Raw genomic sequence first — 22563 nt, forward strand, 5'->3', positions numbered from 1 at the left:
CTGTCCTGGTCCTCTACCAGCTCTATTCAGCACAGAAATTTGATCTGTAACTGTTGTCCCAGCATCATCTCTAGCTGGTGAAAATGTTCCCACCAGGCAGGGCCACTTCAGCAGAGGCTGGTGAGCTCCTGGACAGCCTGACCTCTTGGGTCTGGTGAGCAGATTTGCCTTCAGTCCCAACAACTGACTGCTCTTATTAACTGATAGGAATTTTTTCTAACCATGACATCTAAATGCTTTGTAGTTCTAATTCAGTGTTTGAGAGTGCTTTTTTTCGGGGGGGGGGGGGGGGGGGGGAATTTATGAACACTTTGGTGCTCTCTTCTCTTTAAACAAAGGAATTAAGTGTGGGATATTGTTTAAAGGTCTGTGTGCTTGACACACTGGCAGAAAAACTTCAGTGGCTGTGGCACTTTGTCTTATTCTAACATGCTGAATCCTGTAGTGATAGTGGTTTCTGGTTTCAGAAACAGTCTTCCCTGGGCATCTCTGAAAGGTTTCCTCTAGGCCTGCTGAAAAATGGATTTCAACAAAGAAGGGAAAAAGAAGAATGGAGAAGAGAAATTCTGTTGGCTGGTTTTCACAAGAATGAGAGTTTGGTAAATAAGGTCCAGGGCACTGTAAGGAAAAGAGATGTGAGGTAAATGCTCACAGATGCTACCAGACCTACACTGTTCCTTAGCCAGGAAATACTGCTGCTCCACATGGCCTTACATCAAACACCACAGAGGGCACAGCAGAGTGATCTATGAGGTCCTAAAGTCTGGATCATATTCTCCCCCAGCTGACACATCTCCTATCATTCAAGTTTACTGAAAGGAGTGTTTTAGACCCACATAAATTGAGTCACCTCATGCTGCCTGTAAAGTGTTGCATGTGTTTCCTTAATTATAGAGTGCTCTTGGTTCTACCTTGTGTTAGGCTCTTCAAAATCAGGTGACACAGGCATGACCTGTCTTCTGGGCTAGGTGGGTGACTTGGTCTTTCAATACAGGACAATGTCACCCCTTTCACCACCTGCTTTGTGCCCCAGCCTCTGAGAAGGCAGATCTGCACTGTACCTGGCTCCTGAAGGATGGGGTGGGATGTGCTGTGCCACAGGCAGCGAGAGCTGCACGGTGAAAAAAACCCCACATTGCCCCAAAGCAGCACTCCACATGTAAGTCATGCTACTTGTGCATGGTCAGGGGTGTCTGCTGTGTGGTCCCAGGAGGGCAGCTGGCTCTGGCAGGTGGCCTTTCACTGAGGCCTCACTCCTGAGATTGCTGCTGCCTGGGAGCTCTGCAGATACTTCCCATGACACTGCTTTCATCTGGCAAGGGAGTAATAAAACACAACAGGCCCAATAATACCAAATTCAGTCAAAGGACCCAACCCAGACCTCCAGTGACTTTCCAGCCACTAAGGGTGCCCTCTTAGTGCCCTGTGCCAAGTTAGGTCTTGTCTCACTGTTGTTCAAGCAGCTGCTTAGTGCCATGATCTTAGGTGACATCTAGGGGACATCTCTGTATTTCCTAGGTGGCTTGGCAACATCAGAGTCCAGAGAAAACACCCTCATCTGGGCCTACAGGTGTGAGAGTCATGTGGCTTCCTTGGGTAATGCCAGAAAAACAGCAACCCTAAGTACCCATGGAGAGGCAGCTCTTCTGAGTTATGTATTCAGACCTGAGGAAGGACCAGGCTCAGGCTGCATGCTCTTTTACAGTCTCATCACCAAGACAAGTGTGGTGTCCTGGGGTTAAGCTCTGGGACCCCTCAGGGTACAGTCACAGCCTTGCAGACCTGTGGTGCCTGGGATGTCTGCTCGCCGGTGGCCTGTGGCAAGGTGGGCGCAGGCAAGTCCCAGCCACTGTTATTGCCAGTTTTGCTTGTTTTTATCTTAATGGGGTTTTTGTTTGGTAGGGTTTGGTTTTCGTTTGGGGTGGTTTTTGTTTGTTTTCGGGGGTTTTGTTTGTTTGGGGTTTTGCTTGGTTTTTTTAGTGCTTTGTTTGGGTTTTTTGCTTGTTTGTTTGGGGTTTTTTATTTTGTTTTGGTTTTGTGGGGTTTTTTGTGGTGGTGGTGCTTTCTGTTGTTTTTATTTTTTTTCTTTCTTTCTTTTTTTTTTTTTTTTTTTTTTTTTTAATCAGGCTTGCCTCAGGCTAGCAGGCACTTCAGGGCTTGTAGAAATACAGCAAAAGCAGGAGATTCCACCCCCTGGTTTCCAAAACGACCGCTACAGCTACTCCCGCGTTTCACCCCTGCTTTTGCAATCAGCAAGGAAGAGGATGCTGTGCCACCTGCCCGCCTCGGGGAGTTTCTGTCCCTTGGCTGCAGGTGCGGTGCTGCCGCCCCGAGCGGAGCTGCCCCGGTCTCACGGGTGCCCCCGAACTGACCGGGGCCGCTCCTCGCTGCCTCCTCTTCTCACGGCGGCATCCGCCTCTGTCATTGCCGCTGTGAAGCAGGGAAGGACTCCTGGACTTGCCCGTGTTCCCAGGGCGACTGGGATAATAGGGCTGACGGTGGCTCCTAACAAGGGGTAGTGCCACCCCTCTGGTCGGTGTCACCAGCTAAGCTGATATAAAAGAAAGAGAGGATGCTTACTGTCTGTGGGGAGCTGCTGGTGTGCCCTCTCCTGGCTGCTGAGGCAGACAAGCTGTTTGGCACTGATTATCTCTTTGCTAACTTTTAATTCCAATCTGGGCAGGCAGTCGTCACAATTGCAGCTAAAAAGTACTTCTGCTGGCAGTGAGTAGTCATGAATTTGTCTCACCTAAAGAACAGAGCTGAGAGCCACTTTAAAGTATCAGAGGTGCATGAACTGGAGACAGTGGGAAAGAAAGCTTGGGACAATCCTGTTTACAATGGCTCTCCCTCTACCTCCTTGAAAATTCAAACCATCTACAACCCCAAGTCTGTCCTGGAGAATCCCTACGAAAATTTTGAAGAGGTTGGGGATCCACTACCCTACCAGGAAGAACAGAGCAAAGCTGTGAATGGGAAGACAAGTCCTTTCCTCAAGTGCTGCTTCTACATCTTCCGAGGCATCCGAGGTAAATCTCTATCGCATTAGAAGGGACTTATTAGCCCTCAGAGCAATGGGGAGGGGAGGAAGAGAAGGGATGCAGAAGGTAGAAACCTCATAGTGTCTGTGTAGCCCAGGGACCTGTTCAACATGCAGTAGCATTACTCCAGAGATCATCTTTGGCTGACCTGAAAGGAGCATCCTTGCTCTGTGTGCCTTGCTATAGCTTCATGGTCTGTCCTGTCACCTTTACCATAAGATAAGAGACTTAGTGGGTCCCATGCTCAAGGTCATGCAGTGAATCTGTTGGCAGAGCTTAGGTGCTCTGAATCCCCAGGAGCCATCACTGTGGTGATGAGACTATTCTGTCTTTGTGTGCATTTTCTAGATAGAATGGTACTGGCCCCTGTGCTACAGTAACATAAGAACTTATAGCCCTATCTACCAGAGAAAATCTAGCACTATCAGGACTGAAATGCAGGGGATTACAGCAATGTGTCAAATAATGTTTTGCTTGAAGATAGCTGAAAGAGGTGCTATTTTCCAGTTTAAAAGACAAAGGGGAATAAAATATTATGTAGGCTTATTCAGAGGCAAACAAAACCCTGGGGGCAAGATAAGTCTCCTGTCAGAATACAGTCCTGGGTAAGGGCATTATTTGAACAGTTTCTTATAGAAGGCATAAAATCACAATATTTTAAAAACAGGAAAGATAAAGCAAAGAAAAAAATTCTTGCCAATTTGTCTTTTTTTTCCTCACTTGGAAGGCAAGAACCCCTCTCAGAGCCATACCCTCTAACAGTACGAGTGGGTGAAAAACAGTATAGCTTGGTCCTGAATTGCACAGCCCCTCTGTGATCAATGCTTTTGCCATTGCCATTACAGTCTAACAATACTGTTTCACATGGAATTCAGAGCAGAGGCTTTAGAGATTTCTCCTGGCCAAGGAACAGTGCTGAGTGGGTTTGGTAGCTAATTACAGATTACTCTTAGGCAGTGTACCATTTACCTGGTTTATTCTGAAATGCTTTCTTCTAGGCATTGTTTGAGACTTAAAATGGAAAAACATATCCATACTTTAACATCAAATTTCCATTTGTGAGCTGCCAGAGTTGAATTTGGAGCATGCAAATGATGGTAACTGTCAAGATACCACATCATTTTCTTCTTCTGACTGTTGCAGCGGTGTGTCCTGACAATAAGGGTGGTAAATAGGCCTGTAGGAAATACCAAAGCTGGGAATCCAAAGGCCAGTGCAGACAAACCAAAGGTCTCTTTGAGCCTCACAGAAGTGGGGACTTTTTCCTTGAAGAATTTGCTTCCTTCCTTTGCATCTTTACTAGGTGCTCATAATTTTTCATTGCCTCTCCATTGCTGGCTTTTCCCTTTCCATTTAATCACCTTGGTGTCTCACATGGAAAATAGAAATAGTACACATAAGTTAGTTAAACAATGAGAGTTTAAGAGGTTGGGTTTTTTGCTTAAAAACCATTTCCTGGGATTACATGTCCATAGCTAGAGGCAATAGTTGATTATTAAGCTTTTTCCTTGTCCTCATCAGTTACTGTGCTGGGTTAGTAGTGAGCAGCTGCTGCACCTAGTGCCACTGCTCAGGCCTGTTCCTCTCTAAGCAGTGTCCAAGCAGTGCTGTGTCCTGGTTCCTGCCTACCTCCTGCCACCTCTGCTGGTTCATGGCCAGCCCACGGGCAGGCTTGGCTGGGTATCTGGGTGTATGGTGGTTGATGAGGAATACCCAGCTTCCCACTGCCTTTGGAAGAGGATCTCCAGCTGTACCTGAGACCGTGAGCTAGTCACTCACCTGGGTCACAAGTCTGGTGATAATGTAGGTGTTGCCAGTAATTCTTATCAGTTACTTGTTAACTATCAGGAAGGTGAGACTTATAAATGGATTGCATTCATAGCCTGTTTTCTAGGCTCTGTTATTTTTTCTTTGCTCAGCCACGTGGGTGCTGTGTGGTCATTCAAGGTGCCATAAGGAAGACTGGATATCTTCTAGCCTTGAGTCCTTCTACTCCAAATGTCATGTCCAAAATAGCTGCATCCCCAAGGGGGGAGGTGGTGCCAAAGGAGACGCAGATGGGGACATGCTTCATGTATGAGGTGATAGATTTCCCTGCCATGTTTCCTAAAGACATAGCTGAAAATAAACCTCAGCTGATACAGTATTACAACTACTACATGCAATCTGTAAGGAGACTGGAGCAGCCTCATGGTCCTCCAGGTATCATTTTGGGCAAGAGTCTGAACCAAGTTCTCAAGGATATTAGAGTCTCCTTGAATTTAGGTATTCCTGAGTACACTACTGTTCTAAAAGTAAAGAAGGCCTTTGCATTTGCTCCAAACATATGGATAGTAGGGGTTCCCTGCTCATGGAAAAAACCCCAAACAAACCTGTTAAAAGATTGTGGTGTAGTCATATCTAAGGATGAAGGTAGTAATTTAAAAGTGATCTGAAGAGATGGGCAAATTGTTTCCCCATGTTTTTGTCCATTGTGAAGATTCCTGTAGATCACATGATACTTTCTCCTCCACAGGAGTTAGTCCAGATCATCTCCAGGCTCTCATTTCTGTTGCTGGTCTGGATTGTCCAGAACTGACTCCTGGTTTGTCTGCCCAGATGTGATGGCAGATGCTGCAACATCACTATGATCACTATGGTAGTTAATGGTGTAGAAAACTGTCTAATCTCTTGAGATGCCAAAGAGCTATCAAAATGACAAGATAAATGCACACTAGAACACTTTTGCTTACTCCAGACAAAAAAGAAGTTTGTCATCTGCCGGAGATGACTTCAAGTGTGGGGCCTTTGATCAGCTTTGATCCTGGTTTGCAGGAAGAAAGTTGTTTCATCCTACTGGGGATAGGAATCAGGGCTGAGGTCTCTAGGAGCTGCAGAAAGCAGCAAGACCATGACAATTATTGACAAGGCTTTCATCACTAGGCTTTCAATTGAAAGTTCTTATGCCTTTCAACTTCAGGAGCATTCCAGAAATCACAACAGAAAGCCATTACAAAAAGAACAAACAAATACGCTAATGGTATTAGGTGGTTCATCAAACACAAAATATCAAGGCTCCTTTTAAAGGAAACATTTCTCTCTTATTGACAACCCTGGTGACATTTAATGAGTTGTGTGAAGAAATAGGATCTTTAGCTGGTGCAATTAGTGTATTGGATTCAGCTAAGCTCCATTGTTAGATGTCCTGAAGATAATTTGGCTCTAAATATTGTGCTGAAAATACTGAGTTGTATTGTTTGATTTTTATGACCAACAAGAAAACTGCAAGAGTTTTTAGGTAAGCAAGAGACAAATATTTGGGGCCTAATGGTTCAGACTAAAAGGAGTAATAGTTGTAAAGCTAACACCAGATGCAGTTCTGCAGTGGAAGACCTCTAAGAAGGTCAGCTGTTGGCACATGGGTGACTGAGATGAAATATTATGGTTTCAAGAGCATTTGTGACAAAGACTGAACTGCTGCAAAGAGTAAGCTGAAACACAGTCAGGAAAAGATCAGGCTGTAATGAACAGAAAACAGACGAAACATAAAATCAAACAGTGATTTAGCAAAATAAAAAGCCAGTATATTTCAGTGTTAGCTGCAAAACTTTTATTCATGCTGGAATGGTTCTTCTTAGGGGTATTTAGCAAATTTTATTGGACAAGTTTTGAAATGAAAAGTGGCTTCACCTTGAAAAGCCATAAAACTTCAACTCCCGACAGCGCTTTTTTGGAGAAGGACTGCAGCTCCTTGAGAATGGCCATGAAAAACTCTACAGTTCCTTTTTTATACCCAACAGGTCTGTGGGGCACTACGCTGACTGAGAACACAGCTGAAAACAGGGAGCTGTATGTGAAGACCACCCTGCGAGAGCTGCTGGTCTATGTTATGTTCTTGGTGGACATTTGTCTCTGTAAGTAGCTGTCATATCTCATAGGCACCATTTCTGTGTGCAGCATGAGGGGAATAATGTGAGATTTTATTACTAGTCTTCCTTGCTCTGCTGTAAATGTTACATTTATTGTATGGGTGCTCACAGCAGCAAGAAGTTGTCATTAACTTACAGAATTGATGCTGCACAGAGAAGTAAAATTACTGACCAGTGCTAACTGACGTTGGTTAGACTTGAACAGTACTTTCTGATTGGCATAATCAGTTCTAGCCACTGACTCCACAGTCCAAGGTCTTTTCTCAGTTTCACAGCAAATGCTCAACCCCCAGACAGTACCTCTAGAAACTTCCTGGTGGAAAGACAATTCAGGGAGATTTTCCCCTCTGAGACTGGATGGGTGGCTGAGGCGATAAAGCAGATGACAGCTCACCCTGTTGTTCTTGAGTGAGTGTAATGTGTCCCTGTAGTGAATGGCAATGCTAATATGGACTTTGTGCAGTAGGACAATGGCTGTTTGGTTCTGCAAAGGTTCATTCGTTATCACCAGTGAGCACCTGTGGCATGGGACAGTGAGGAGGGTTATATTTCATGGACCCAACAGCAGGAGAGATGGACAGACAATTCCACCCTAAGTTACTATCATGCTGTGCCAGGGAGACAGTGCTTCAGTCACCCTTCCGAAAGAACCAAGACATGCACACAGACGTACGCGGTGTCGCACACAGACTCATCCAGGAGGTGTGGGGGGTTGTGTCTTGACTGGCAGGTACTTTATTCTCCTGGTGTCCTTTCAAGAGTAGGACATGTTCTTAGTGATCACCATGATGGATGTTTTCCTGAAGGAAGGAGCACTGGAGAGTTGAAACAACATGTTTGTGGAAGTTAGAGCCTGCTCCTCTTGGGGTTTCTTGGTAGATGAAAACTTACCTGGAGCTTTTCACTTGGGAAAATAAGGTGGTCTTTGTGCCTTCATGACTTCACATCAGAAATTCAAAATATAGGTCATGGACTTTGTTCTGAGAAATAAAATTTCCCTCAGAAATTCTATCTGGGAACAAAAACTGTTATCCAGAATGTTCAGTTGTATCTTCCAATGGTCTTCTCTTACAACTTAACTCTTACATTTGGTCAGTCTGACCATTTAAACTCTGCAACACAGAGCAGATAAGTTTGTAAATCTCTAAGAAAGCAGAAAGCCCTAAAATTTATTCTCCTGTGTCTTGTTCAGCTTACCTGTGAAAATATAAGGTACACAGAAAGTGAATATATAAATGCAGTTATATCAGGTGCCAGTACTCAGGTATAAGAAAGGACCCTCCTCTTGTTCTCTTAGTGACATATGGAATGACAAGTTCCAATGCCTATTACTACACCAAAGTGATGTCTGAGCTCTTCCTGCAGACCTCTACAGATGGCCGTGTCTCCTTCCAGTCCATTGGCAGCATGGCTGACTTCTGGGTGGTGAGTACAAATCTGGCCTGCCATGGGGAACCCTGAAACTCAGCTAGACTGGGATATTCAGCTCCCTCTGAAGTACTATCTAGTGATTTCAGCATTTTGCTGCCACAAGCTTTTGCCAGCTACTAGCAATAGTCACAATAATGTTTGCATGCAAAATATTAACTGATTTCAAGTATAGTTTATCCCTGAGCACTGTGTCCAGAATACTGGCTAGGCTAAGTTTTGTGTGTGCCCAGAAGAGTTCATTTCTCAGTAAAACAGGCAGGACATAAAAAATAATTTTGGTGATATTGCAAAGATAGGAAGTACTTGCCTAGAGAAGCCAAAGGATTTACTTCAGGTTTCCTTGTGACACAAGTGGCTTTGAATCCTAGAGTTCAATGTCTTCAAGCTGGTGTCTTAGTAATAGGCTATGTCTGTTTTCATGATATTTTGAGAACATCAAAATTAACCTGCCTGTAATTCATGCCTGGGCTTGTCTAATCTATAGATTCTTTAGGAAGAAGCTGGATTAAAATTTGCAGTGACTTTTATCAAAGAGAATGAAGGGGAAAAACATCTGGGGTCTAACATATTTCTGTCAATGAATGGGTGAAAGAATAACAAGAGCCTCAGTGAAGGCCGTTGAGGTATTGCAACCGCTTATCTCTGACAGCCAGAAGTTATTTGTCAATTAGAGTTGCCTTTTTCTGTCACATTAAAACACTCCAGCCAACAACGGCTCTATTGTTTCCCCACCACTGTTTCCAGGACACTGGCATACGCACTTTTCATCATTTGCAACTTGTGCCAAGGCAGTTCCTTGAGACTTGTGCTGACTGAAGTAGAAGAGACAATGAGACTTGTAGGGCTTTTGTCTCTCCATTAGGTGCAGAAGGTGCCACAGACACATTACAGGCCTGTGAGAAACCAAGATGACCCTGCTGCCCAGCATCCCTCCTTTACTACCAGCCCTGGTCTTTCCTCTCCTTAACATACATGCAACACAAACTTTGGCTACTTTCCATCTTGGGGACCAGAGAGGGGTGGGTCAGGTCTCACTACGTCAATCCCAGACTAAGAGAATGTGTGAGCTACAAAGGAGCTGTTCTCCTCTGCCTCCTTTGCAGTATGCACAAGGTCCCCTGCTGGACAACCTGTACTGGACCAAGTGGTACAACAATGAGTCCCTGGCGGCGCACAGCACGCAGTCATACATCTATTACGAGAACCTGCTGCTGGGTGTCCCACGCATGAGGCAGCTGAAGGTGAAGAACAACTCCTGTGTGGTCCATGATGACTTCAAGGAGGAAATCTCGGGCTGCTATGATGTATACTCTGAAGACAAGGAGGAAAGGGTCTCCTTTGGGCTCACCAATGGAACGGCGTAAGTACATCTAATCCAAACGAGTCTCTTCTCGTTCGAATAAGAACTGCTGAGCTGCAGGATGCCAGGGGTGAGTTTCTCACATAAGGCTGGAATTACCCTTGCAGTCAGAGGCAGAAAGTCCTTTTTGTCTATCAATAATGTCTAGTGTCTCTTTAGGGGAAGTACAACAGAATGAGTTTTCATGTTGGGAAAGCCATGAAAAAATCCAGTGGGAATATAGGAAGAAATTGTTGCCTATTTTTAAGAGAGTGAGAATAAATAAAGACCTTTGGGACCAGATCCATCAAATGGTAAGCTGGCATTTAGCTGGCAAATTATTATTTGCTTTCCTCTGGGATTTCAGGAGCCAGAGAAAAGGGAGTGCGACTCTTTCATCTTGACAACCTGTTTCTCTATAATAATGTGAGGTAACTGCAGTTTAATATCTCTGCTCACTTCTCTCTGTGTGAATCTTGATCCATGAATGAGAAGCTATTATTCATTAGGAAATACGAGTACAAGAGCGTTCTAAGCAGATGGTTGTGTGGGATGTGGTAGAAGGTAAGAGAGTAGATGCTGAGAATAACCTCCATGAAAACAAGACTGATATAGCCAACAAACCCCAGCATTTTACCTCCATAGTATTGCAAATCGTGTTGTGTCAGTGCTGGGAAGCACTAAACCAGAAAACTAACCATAATGGTTACCAGTGTTACGTAGGGTCAGATCAGGAGCAGGAATTAAGTGCCAATTCTTCAATTGCTTCAATTGAAAATTGCTCTGCTCCTTGAAGATATATTTTTTCCAGGGCACAAGGCCATATTCAAGCCTGGGCAGGTGAAGCCTTTCTTTGTGCCTTGTCTGTTGCAGGTGGAGGTACCATTCTGAGGAGGAGCTGGGTGGTTCATCTCACTGGGGAAGGCTAACCAGTTACAGTGGGGGAGGATACTACATAGACCTCAAGATGACCAGAGAAGAGAGTGCTGAAGCCCTGCAGGTCTTGAAGGAGAAGCTGTGGCTGGATCGGGGAACACGAGTTGTCTTTATTGATTTCTCTGTGTATAATGCAAATATCAATCTGTTCTGTGTTCTGAGGTAAGCTGAGTCCAGATGAAAATTCTTCAGCCTCTTGCATCTTCCTCAATGCCTCAATTTGTTTCTTAAAATGCAAATATTTTATTATGGCTCACCAGTGGGGTGGTGACCACCCCCCTACTACTACTGAGTGATGTCAGTAGAAATTGTATGGTTTAGTGAGAAGTCTTGGTCTTCCTGAAATAACCAGTCACACTTGTCACCTTTCACCCTTTCCTATCGTAGGCAGTGAAGCAGCAGAGATAGGGCTGCAAAAACACATACACAATGCTTCCACTCATGGTCTGGTGGATAGCTCATGCTCAATTTGATGCCTCTCAAAATTATCTCTGAGCTTCCATCCCTTAGTTTGAAATTGTTTCCTTGTCCCATTCAAGGTTAGTGGTTGAGTTTCCAGCCACTGGTGGTGCCATTCCCTCCTGGCAAATCCGGACAGTGAAGCTTATACGATATGTCAGCACATGGGACTTCTTCATTGTGGCCTGTGAAATTGTATTCTGTGTCTTCATCTTCTACTATGTGGTGGAAGAGGCTTTGGAGCTCCGTATCCACAAGTTTCAGTACTTCACCAGCATCTGGAACATTCTGGATGTGGTTGTCATTCTGGTGAGAATCCTTGCATACTTTTTGGGGAAAGAATGGCAGAGGTGTGTAAGAGCCAAAATAAATGAAGGAAAGTGGCAATTAGTCTAGATAAGACAAGAACTGGCACGTTTTGCTCTAATACTAAAATGAACAGCAGAGTAAATGGACACATGCTCTTCTGTCTGGAAGAACTGATAGGAGAAAATTCTTAGAGATGCCCAGAGACTGTGAAGTCAGGGTATCATCCAGCACATCAAGACCATATTTTCATAGCCCACCACTAGACTGCAGCTCTGAAGTGGGATTGCAATGAGTTCTGTGACATTTTAATTTCCATGGAAAGCACAGGAACAGCGATGACTGCAGACTACTCCTCTTCCTCTTTGCAGCTCTCCATTGTTGCCATTGGGTTTCACATCTTTCGCACCACTGAGGTGAACAGGCTGCTGGGAGAGCTGCTGGAACACCCCAACACCTACGCAGACTTTGAATTCCTGGCGTTCTGGCAGACGCAGTACAACAATATGAATGCAGTCAACTTATTTTTTGCCTGGATCAAGGTACTGTAGGGGATCTGGGAGGTGCCAGGTCTCCAGTCAGGCCTCTCTTTCTGGATAGCTTCAGGGTTGTCTCTTCCATCCCTCTGAGTAAATGAGTGTATCAGCTATAGAAAGAGAATTTTCCTTGAAGTCATATGCTCTGTTTTGCAGTAAATCTGGGCAACTTTTCACCCTTCGTTCTGAGGTTGGTTATTTAGAGGTAACAGTCAGGGATATGAGTTCAGACACTGTGGTGTAAAAGTGGTTTTAGAAAATGCTGAGTACCACGTAACTTTGTCCATCCTATACTATTTTGGTATTCTTGAGGATAATCTGCAAACCATGGTTTTTTTTCATGATGGTCATTCAAGAGCTGGAAATGACTCATCTGTTGACATGGACTTTGCATTTCAACTAAAGCATCTTGGTGTGGTGGAAAGCCACCAAGGGGCTCCTCATCAGCCTTAAGAGATTTGTTCTTCTAGCAGCCCCTGTTTATATTTTTCTTTGACAAAGGGAACAAGGTCATATGTTTATGAACCCAGAGAAGGATGGTGGCACACCTGGGATAAATGTCCTGAAGACTAAGCCACCATTCCCTAGCCACCTTTCTCTTCAGTACTTTGGTCCTGTACTGAGCCTCTTGTCTTAGTAAGCATGTGCATGCATGAGAGGGACTGACCTAGCTGATGGTTTGGCCTAACTTTGTCCCCATTCTTCCATCCTGCAGATATTCAAGTACATTAGCTTTAACAAAACAATGACCCAGCTCTCCTCCACACTGGCACGTTGTGCCAAGGACATCCTGGGCTTTGCCATCATGTTCTTCATTGTTTTCTTTGCCTATGCCCAGCTGGGTTACCTTCTTTTTGGGACACAAGTGGAAAACTTCAGTACCTTTGTTAAATGCATGTAAGTGTGTAAGTTAGTACCATGTTTCCATAATTTTATTGAAATAATTTTAACTGCTTTCCACTCTTCCCCCCAGTTGCAAATCTCAATGACAATCAGACACCTGTTGTATCTCATTGTAATAAAGCCACAATAGTTAATAAGTTGCTCACAGCCTTCTGGTTGTGACTGACCTCTTCATGGACAAAAAAATGCAATAAGAAAACTGAGGGCTACAGGCAGATTTCTGTTTGTCTGGTGTTTATCAGTAAGGACAAGAGATATGGTGGATATTGGTAAGGATATTTATTTCCATAGAAGTCCCATAGATACTGACCAATATACCTGAGATGGAGGATGACCTGTGGGTGGATGAGCACACATAGAAGGGAGTGTTGGGGAAGTGAGTTAAAATCCCATCTCAGACAATCCTGCAGTCCATGGGCCTGCTCAAGTAATGTGGGATGTTAATAGAGGTATCTGCTACAGCAACGGTTTTCAGCTTGTGTCCCACAGACCTCTGGGCATCCAGGTCCTGCCTTTGAAGGGTCCACAAGAGAAAACAGAGATAAGGAAGCTTAGGATCAATGCACTTAAACATCCATCATTACTGGGGCTATGAACTACAAAAGGTTGAAGAGCACTATCCAGTTCTAACGTCCCTCCAGAGTCTCACAAACTTTCTTGCAAAAGATGGTTTTGTTGAGTCAAATGCCTTTAATTGGGGAAAATTCAGGTTGTTTTGTTTTTGACTTCTATTTATACCAAAACACACTTTGGACAACCTGAATTTGTGTGGAAACCATGTTTTATTTTCCTCTTGCTCTAACCAGATCAGATCACTTCACCCCTGAAATACTATGGATGCATTTAACTTGCCACTCTGGAGTGACTTAGACCCTGCTCTGGTTTGTGCCTGTGCCCATCTGGGCTGCAGGGAGGTTCAGGTTCACCTCAGGACTGTTTGTGTGTGCCTTTGTGTGACCCTGTGCTCTTTCTTTCCCCCAGTTTCACCCAGTTTCGGATCATTCTTGGTGATTTTGACTACAATTCTATTGACAATGCCAACAGGGTCCTTGGACCTCTTTACTTTGTCACCTATGTGTTCTTTGTTTTCTTTGTGCTTCTGGTAAGCAACAAAGTCCTCCTTGTCCCTGTACTGAAAGCAGTGTTTGAGAGACCCCTCCTGAAAACCCCTGGGTTAGGTGAAAATCCTTAGAAAAGGAGTTTTAGTTATAACAGCTTTGCAGTGCAAATAGACCACAGTAGGCAAAGAGTATGTTACTACAATTGGGGATTTGATTACTAGGGTGACTAAGGGCCAACATCTCTTAAGGTGAAAACTGAAACTGACTGACTTCCTAGGCAATGGATGCAGAGGGATGCTCATAATAACCAGGTTACACACCCTGTGTCAGGAGTCCATATGTAACCTAAGATTTTGCAAGAGAAACTACCAAAGGTAGTAGTTGAGGTGGGAACAAATGTACTTTCAGCCACTGCTTTAACTGCAAAAACTTTAGAAAACATGTTGTGGCTGAAGTAGGCCTTTTCTTGACCCTCTTTAATTTGCCCAAGAGATATCCCATAGGGAAACAACTCCTTGTTTAACTAAGTCTTGCACATCTGTGTCTGTTTCTTGCTGCTTCAGCTGCTGAGCAGGCAGGATGTCTCATGCATATTCATCTCACTGCTTCTCCTTTTCCTAGAACATGTTCCTGGCCATCATCAATGACACCTACTCAGAAGTCAAGGAGGAGCTTTCGAGCCAGAAGGATGAGCTGCAGCTCTCTGACATCTTGAAGCAGGTGATGAATAGTGAAAGCTGTGCTACTTTCTAGCTAAATCATGAAGCATTTTTTGGAAGTCCCTGACCTAAGTGGAATTTACTAGAGAGAAACAGTGGTTGCCAACTCCAGATCCCCCTTCTTTGTGTGCACAAGAGTCACAATTCCTTTCTGGGATAAATCAAGCTCCCAGACCCTTTGGTAATGGGAAGATGAGAATGCAGGTATTGGGTGAATCCTGTTACTTGATATAGTGTTTCTGAGAGACATTTCTTCCCAGTTTGGTCTCTGGACAAAGCTCTTTCAGTCCTTCATAAAATGTACTTTGATTGATAACATGGCAAGTCCTGCTATGCTAAGTTGAGCCTATTACAGTGGCACAATTCTAACAGGTTAAATCTGTCTTTCCCATGGGCAAATTCCAGAAAAGTTCCTGGAAAGTCACATTTCTGCTGTGAGATCAATATTCTAAAAGGAATAGTATTTGAGACATTATCTTAAACAGCTGATGTGTTGGGAAATCAGATTAAGGAAGAACTGGGGTGAGAAAAGCAGAAGATTAGCGTGTTAGTGTCACTCTGAAGGTGTGATTCTAGTTTGGAGATGAGCTTCTTATAGCAGTGCTTTGTTTTTTGCTTGTGGAAAGCTTGAAAACTCCTGCTATTATTTAGCATATGCTCACCTGTATCACACTGCCCACTCTGCTCTACTTTTTACTGTTCTGTGTGCATGACTCTGTGTCTGTGTCTTTGGTCACAGAGCTACAACCGGACACTCATGAGGCTGAAGCTCAGGAAGGAGCAGATTTCTGATGTGCAGAAAGCCTTGCAGAATGGAACTAAACAACTGGACTTTGAAGACTTCAAGAACAGCTTGAAGGAGTAAGTGAGTCAGTTTGAGGGATGTCCACTTAGTCCTTTCTCTTAGTAATACAGGTAATTTAAATTTTCTGCTTTTCAAGACAAGAAGAGCGATTAGCTCAGATCTGGGCAATTTAAGATTAAAAAAAATTATCTGTCCTCAAATATTTAATTTCCTGTTCTAAATAGGTTTGTATAACTATCTCTTGCCCATTTGGGATGTTTAGGTTTATCAGTGGCAGGAGGAAACAATACACTGATTTCAAAATTCCCACTCTGTTACAGCTTAATCATATAATTCTATGCTTTCAGCTTTCTCTTTCTATTCTTTTGCAGACTGGGCCATGCTGACCATGAGATCACAGCAGCTTTCTCCAGATTTGACAAAGATGGCAACCGCATCCTTGATGAAGAGGAGCAACAGCAGATGAAGCATGACCTAGAGGCAAAAAGGGTAAATAAAATGGGCAAGGAAAAAAAAAATTCTGTTTGGCAGACATCACTGCAAAGTGGCCTCAGGAAGCTTTGGGTTTATGGTATAAACTAAGCAGGCAACTAAAATATAGTTCCAACTCTACCTGCATGCAGCTGAGTGTATTGTTGCCTGTGAAGCTCTGTGTCATTGACAGTAAAGCCAGCCACAGAATTAGTATCCATATTTGCAGGAGTTTCTTTGTTTTCCAGGTTGCTCTGAATACCGAGATTGAAAATTTGGGGAAATCCTATGCTGACAACAACCTGGATGAGAATCTGACCTACATGGAAGCAAGGAATAACCACACTAATAAGGCCACCTGGGTCTCCAAAGAAGAGTTCCAAGTGTATGTTTGTGCTGTCAGTAGTTTAAACACCCAGCAAATGAGGGGTCCAATTTCCTGCTGCTTCCTTCCCTGATGTAACTCTTTACAGTGGTGCTGAGCAGTTTCAGTAAGATCTTGTCCCTTTTATCTTGCACATCTGTAAATAAGCAGGTCAGGAGATAACTGGGACTGTTCTAGTAATGTAGTTTACTTCTTCCTGTAGAAGACTGAGTTAAGAAATTTTGCTTTCTGCCTCTTGATTAACCTCTTCAGCTGTCATCTAGCCACAGGCAATATGCTGGCATGTTTCAGGTCAGAAGGTGGCCCAAATAACTGGGCCAAGGAAAGCTGATACCTTTACAGAAGGTCCTGTAGCAATAAATATCCTTGATTTATAGCCTAGTTGGCCTTTATCCTTCAGGTCCAAGAATAACACTTGGCTATTATGTCCATAGGAGGAGCACAGGATAAACACAGCAGAGTGAATCAGTATATCTTGATTCTGCTACTGAGAAACACTGAGCAAACCACATAGGGCCATATCAAAGGAGAGGCAGGTGCAATATTTAGTAATGGAATTATGCTGTGTCTAGATCCATCCTAAAGAGAACCACTGATTACAGATGAAAACACAGTGTAGCAGTAGGTGACATAATCAGTGATCTGGGAGCATTCACTTCTATTTGAGGTCTCTTGGAGATGTCTGCAGAAAATCCCTTGACTCATCACAAGAAAAAGCATAAAAATGCTCTCCATGTCTCCCTCAGCCTCCTGCATCGTGTGCTGCAGCTGGAACACTCCATAAACAGCATTGGCTCCAAGATTGATGCAGTGGTGAACAAGCTTGTTGTGCCAGAAAGAAAAGAGCTGAAGGGGAAGGATCTGTTGGGCAAACCACTGGGTGATGTTAGCAAGGTTGGTAGCCCTCCACCATGCATTTGAACCAGCTTCAGATCAGGTGACTAGCTCTGCTGGGAGAAAGGGCCTGGTATCATCTTTGCTTTTCCAGTCTTCATTGACTTAAGATAAAAAGGCTTGGGCAGGGTGTATGATCAATCCTTTTCTGTTTAAGCAAAATGACATAAAGCCTCTTGTTTTCATGTCCCCACAGTTAACCCTAATACCTTTAAACACACCTTCTGGCTCCTTTGAGGCCAGCCTCAGCCCTGTGGCAGTGGGTAAAATTTGCCTGTTGTCAGTTGCTTTCTAGCTGTTCATCCTCAGGCATTAAAATGATCAAACTGTCCTTTCCAGCAAGAGCAGCTCATGGCTGTTGTGGACATCATGCTGCTGCTCCTTTCCAGTAAGAGCAGCTCGTGGCTGTTGTGGACATCATGCTGCTGCTCCTTTCCAGCAAGAGCAGCTCATGGCTGTTGTGGACTGTGATCTTAACTTCTTGCCTGTGGATTACTTATCACACATGTGGTGGAAGATTGGCCAACTGTGTGCTTATAGCATAACACTGTGACTTTTGCCAAAGGGTGCCCATATTGAGTCAGCCAGTGTATTTTGGACCTTCAGCTTTAAAGTCAAAGGCAGCAAGGCATGTGGGAGCCATGTCACTACTCCATGGTTTTGTGGCTTCAATAATGAGAATAGCCAAAAAACACAAAGTGACCTAGCAGAGTCAGAAAGAAGTCTCCCTTTTGCAGAGTAGTCCTGTGATCTCTTTGCATCTGAAAGAGTGTTTTGGGAGGTCCTACTCATGTGAACATGCCCAAAATCTTATGCAAGTGTTTGTTTGCAGATTTGCTGCGCCACAGCATTTCTGTGAAGGTGCTCTAAAGGATGAAAAGGGATGAATCTCTCCTTATTGGTCTAAAGCTTGAGTGTGCATTCATCAGTGTATTGGATCTTTAATAGACAGGCAGGCTTGTTCTAATTTCTGAGAGAATGTGGGAAGATATTTTAGTATCATGCACACCTTGCCTCTCTCCTACAGTGTTGCTAGACTTCTTGGGAGCTTCCTGACATTGCAGGTCACACTTTCTTCTTGTTGACAGGAGGAAGAAGCCAGTCGGGAAGAGCTGCGCCCCCAGAGCCTAGACCAGCTGGGAAAAGAAGCAGAAAGTTTGGGGATGGAACACATACAGAGAAACAACATGAGTGGCAACTCTTCCCAAAATGGGGTCTATTGCATCTTGCCCAAGTCAAGTGTGCTGGGGTCTCAGGTGCCCAAGCACCTCTAGCCAGTCTGATATGCACTTCTATAGCAGTGCTCCCAGTCTGGCTGCCATGGTACCAAGTCACTGTCAGTTGTTCCCCCACTATTAGGATAATCCAGAGAGCTGGACACAGACACCACTGTTGCCAGGAATTCTTAATGTGAAAAATCAGGGATGCTCTTCTCCAGTGTAACGATATATGACATCACAGAGCTAGAACTTCTGTCCCCCTTCACCTTCTCCCCTGTACCCATATGTCAGGAAGAGGTGAAATTTGGCACTAGGTGATGTATTAGGTTTCTGCCTCTGATCAGGCTGGCACAACACTGTTTATCTAGCCTTCCCCAAAAAGTAGGGAGCCCAGAACTCTGACCGTTTATGTCCAGATAAGCACATTGCAGCTTGTTCCCAACACACGATGGTCTGCAGGAGACAGATATGGCTGTCATGTAAAGAAAGCAGAATGTAATCACCAGTGTGAAATGGGAAGAAGAAATGTAGTTCTTTCTACCTGGTTACAGCCAGTTTTGTTCCGTTGTAGTTTGTTTCCAGATTACCTTGGTAACCCTCTCTGTACCTTAGGTTCAGGTGTTGAGAAAAGAGGTTACTGGTGCTTAACTCTGGATAACAATAAGATACAATAAGAGTTGACACCGGTGTAATTGGGAGAAGGTCAGAAATATTCTAAAATGAGAAGCACTTGGTGGAGTCCTAGGTCTGAGTGTTAGGGAACAAAATTCTACTTATATGATTTCTAACATAGCTGTTGACACTAAGAAATATGTCATTTATTTTCACACTCCTTAAATTGCATCTCAAGGTTCTTGCACCTTGCAAACTAGCACCCCTTTATGAAGTTTGATGCTTCTTGTTTTTGTGAAGGAAACAAATTTGCAGTTATGGGTGCTGACACCATTTGTGTTGAAGAATATTGTGAAAATGAGTGTCAGTTTTTTTACCACATGCAAAATACTTTTCTTCCAAGCATTTTTCTGTTTGCTAAGGCTTCTCTTTTTCCTTGTAATTGGTGCAGGCTATTGCTGCTATTACAGGGCCATTGTAAATATATTTCAAATACCTTAATGACTGGTATTCTGCCACAGTTAACCTCAAATAGGCTCCCATAGGCTTAAAGCCAATAGAAATGTGAGCTGTACCAGACCACTGCTAACAGTCCTCATTAGTGCTACGCTGTTTAGTGTGCTGTGCAGTGACAGGTTTAGCAGGGGCATTGTGCAGGGGCATCTTGTATTGCCACCTTTTTTAAGATGGATATGTCACTGCATTCTGGGGAAAGCCTCTTTGGCAGTGTCTGAAGGACCTCAGGATGAGCCCTGTCCTCAGATGGCCCAGGTTTCAGGGCTGCCACAGCCACAAGATAGTCTTTGTACATTGAAGCAGACTGTCAATCAACTACGAGGGCCCGGCAGGAGCTGTGAGAAGGAGCTTGTTGCCCAGCCCACAGGGAGCTTAGATTTCAAACAGGAGCTGTGGAGGCAGGAACTGCAGAGTCTCATGAATCACTTCCCTTCATCAGCTGGTCCTGCTGTTGGGGACAAGACTGTGAGATATTGCCATGTTTCTTTACTCCCAGTTCCAATGAATTCAGAATTGAGCAAAATGTCTTACCTTCAGCTTTTCTGGCTGAAAACAGAACAATGATGTTGCTTATTTCCTCCTCCTCTCTGCATTGAAGCTATTATCTTGTTCAGAAGAAAACAGCCTGTCAGGAGAACTTCCTAAAATAGCTTTTTCCCCCCTCCAAATTTTAATTAAGCAGAAAATTCATATGCTAAACTGTGTTTGAACAGAGGAACTATGTGCTCTATAATGGGCTCAAATAGTGCACACAGCCCATTGTAGTCAATTCATCAGGTCTTCTGTGATTTGAAAGGCACAGAGGAAGGTTCTTACAAATTAATTTGTAAGACCTTGTTTTAGATCCTGGCTCCAGAGCAGACTACAAGTATACCAAGGCATAATTGCAAAGCAAGAAAAAAAATGGCTGCTCTTTTGAGGTCTCTGAAAGTGTCTGCCTTTTCCATGGACTCAAATTACTGGATGAGATCCTGAGTTCTGCACAGATATCAAATGCTTGGGATGCTGATCTTTTAGGAACTAAGTCTGGCACTTTGGGAGGGATCCAACCAGCAGTTGTCTGCTTCAGGTGGCTGAACCTGTGCTTGTGGCCTGTGTAAGATATGTTGTTGGCTGAGACTGAGCTTCTTAACCTAGAAATAACTACTGTGAGGGTAACAGGATCCTGAAATTGGGTTCTGACAAGAAAATGAAGGTAAAAATTATTATCTGTAAAGCTTGGCTTTACAAAACCTCAGATTTCTCACAAGGGAGAGTGTTGTTTAGCTGCTCTGTTCAACAGAGAAGGTGACTCAGAACCTCCCTTTCTGCATTGCCCAGTGTTTCTTTTCTGTTCCCCTTCCAAGCTGTGCCAAACCCCAAGACCAGCCAGACAGACAACATCCCACTGAGGCAGGGGTGCTGCAGCCACAGCAGCACAGTGTAAGAGCCCTGCCTGTCACCTTCACCCCCTGCTCCTTTCTGCACAGGGACTCCCATAACTATGAGGGAAGGCAGGTGAAGTGCAGAGGTGTGACAGCTGAACTCCGATCCACGGGACAGTGACCAAGAGCATCAGACAACCAGCTCCCAAGCACTGAGTCTGCTCCTTAGGGCAGCAGCAGGAGCAAAATGGTAATGTTCACATGCTGTGTTTGTTCATGCCTGAAATTTGGGAAGCCAGTTTTCCCCTGCAAAGGAAGGACATGGGAGCCTCCACAGGCCACTGCAGCTGTGAGAGATGTCTGCCTCTCACTCTGCCTGTCTCTGGTAAAGGCAGGAGACTCTATCCCAGCTTGCCAGAGCTCTCCCTTACTCTCTGGCAAGGACAGCCTGGGAGCTTCCTCTCCCTTGGACTTTGGGGACAGCAGTCAGCCTGCCATGATGAGGAGCCCTAGACCAGCTCTGGCTGTGATCAGACAAGAACTGCAGGCTATAGTGGTCTCCCAGGTCAGCTCTTTTCCCCCTTCCTGGCAGAAAGACCACTTCCCCCTGTGGTGTGATTTTAGTAGTGCTAGTGCTTCTCATTGTAAAACAACGTCTGTTACTGGCATGTGCCTGCATTAATCTCATATTTCTTGTATATTTTTATGCCACTATGCCTTGTCTGTTCTTTGTGCAATTGTCAATTGTGTTTTCAAGCTGTTGAAAAATAACATCAATACACCAAATGGTAAGTTCATACAGCTTTTCTTTTCAAATACATGTTGTCAGGCCTCCCATCAGGAGCTGATATTACTTAGATGATACATGTCTCATGGGTAAAGTAAAGTATTTGTTCCTCAAAAAAAAAGGTGCATGATTGTGTTTTGTTTCAATCTGTAGACGGTAGCCTTACAAACTGCACTGTGCCAGCTGTGCCTTGAAGTGGTTAAAATCTTTGGGAAGAGGTTTGGAAAAGCATAGTCCTTTGAAGAGATATCAGCAGTTATCACTGTTACTTATGTTGGCACTTGCAGTGGATGTTGTCTGAGGCCCACTCTGGCAGGTGTGTGTGCTCTTGATCCAGAGCCAAGGGGGAAGGAAGGCGTGTCCTAGCCATGAATTCAAAGTACAAGTGATGCAGAGAGAGACTCATGGATGTATGCTGGGAAGGGCACGGCAGTGATGTCTGAGAGGAGGCTCAGGCATTGGCAATAAGCAGCCTCAACCAGGGTGGCCATGAGCATGGAAAGCTCCTGGTCGTGTCTCTCCAAGAACATGATGCCAATAGTCTTAACGATGAGCAAGCCTAACTTTTCATGTTTAAAAGGAACACAAAAGAAATCCCCCGACCCCCTACAAATACAGCCAAGCTTATCAGCCTGGTTTGGCTTACCAGTAGATGTCAGTCAGCACTACTCACAACCCTTTGCACCTACAGTCCCTTCTCTTCCATTTTCAATGCACAGAAACAAATCTGTCATTTGTTTTACTGAAAGAAACTGAGATACAGAAACATTCCGTTTGTGGTGACAGAGAAAAGACAGAAGCAGAATCCATGGATTCCAATAGGTAATTTATGATACTAGACCCTCACACTTCAGGACTTGTTGCAAGCTT

General features: G+C 44.1%; 1 protein-coding gene across 1 annotated transcript; it reads left to right on the plus strand.

The window, feature by feature from the left end:
* The first annotated feature begins 889 nt into the window (after window positions 1–889).
* On the plus strand, window positions 890–21808 carry PKD2L1 (polycystin 2 like 1, transient receptor potential cation channel). Its single transcript, XM_071439027.1, has 15 exons — window positions 890–3029; window positions 6821–6934; window positions 8247–8374; window positions 9484–9740; window positions 10593–10817; window positions 11195–11423; window positions 11792–11962; window positions 12672–12853; window positions 13841–13961; window positions 14542–14640; window positions 15379–15500; window positions 15816–15933; window positions 16164–16300; window positions 17047–17194; window positions 18283–21808. The coding sequence occupies exons 1-15, from the start codon at window positions 2735–2737 to the stop codon at window positions 18466–18468; spliced, it is 2532 nt and encodes an 843-aa protein (XP_071295128.1). The 5' UTR covers window positions 890–2734; the 3' UTR covers window positions 18469–21808.
* The last annotated feature ends 755 nt before the right edge of the window (window positions 21809–22563 follow it).

The sequence above is a fragment of the Agelaius tricolor genome, unplaced genomic scaffold (genome assembly GCF_023055355.1).
Source record: "Agelaius tricolor isolate 1412-34295 unplaced genomic scaffold, bAgeTri1.0.p SCAF_13, whole genome shotgun sequence".
NCBI lineage: Eukaryota > Metazoa > Chordata > Aves > Passeriformes > Icteridae > Agelaius > Agelaius tricolor.

What these genes read in the sequence shown, in the direction of transcription:
- PKD2L1 (XM_071439027.1), top strand. Translation starts at nt 2,735, where the DNA reads ATGAATTTGTCTCACCTAAAGAACAGAGCTGAGAGCCACTTTAAAGTA. An exon ending in CTTGGTGGACATTTGTCTCT is followed by an intron (nt 6,935 to 8,246) that starts GTAAGTAGCTGT and finishes TTGTTCTCTTAG; the next exon opens with TGACATATGGAATGACAAGT. An exon ending in TATTTTTTGCCTGGATCAAG is followed by an intron (nt 11,963 to 12,671) that starts GTACTGTAGGGG and finishes TCCATCCTGCAG; the next exon opens with ATATTCAAGTACATTAGCTT.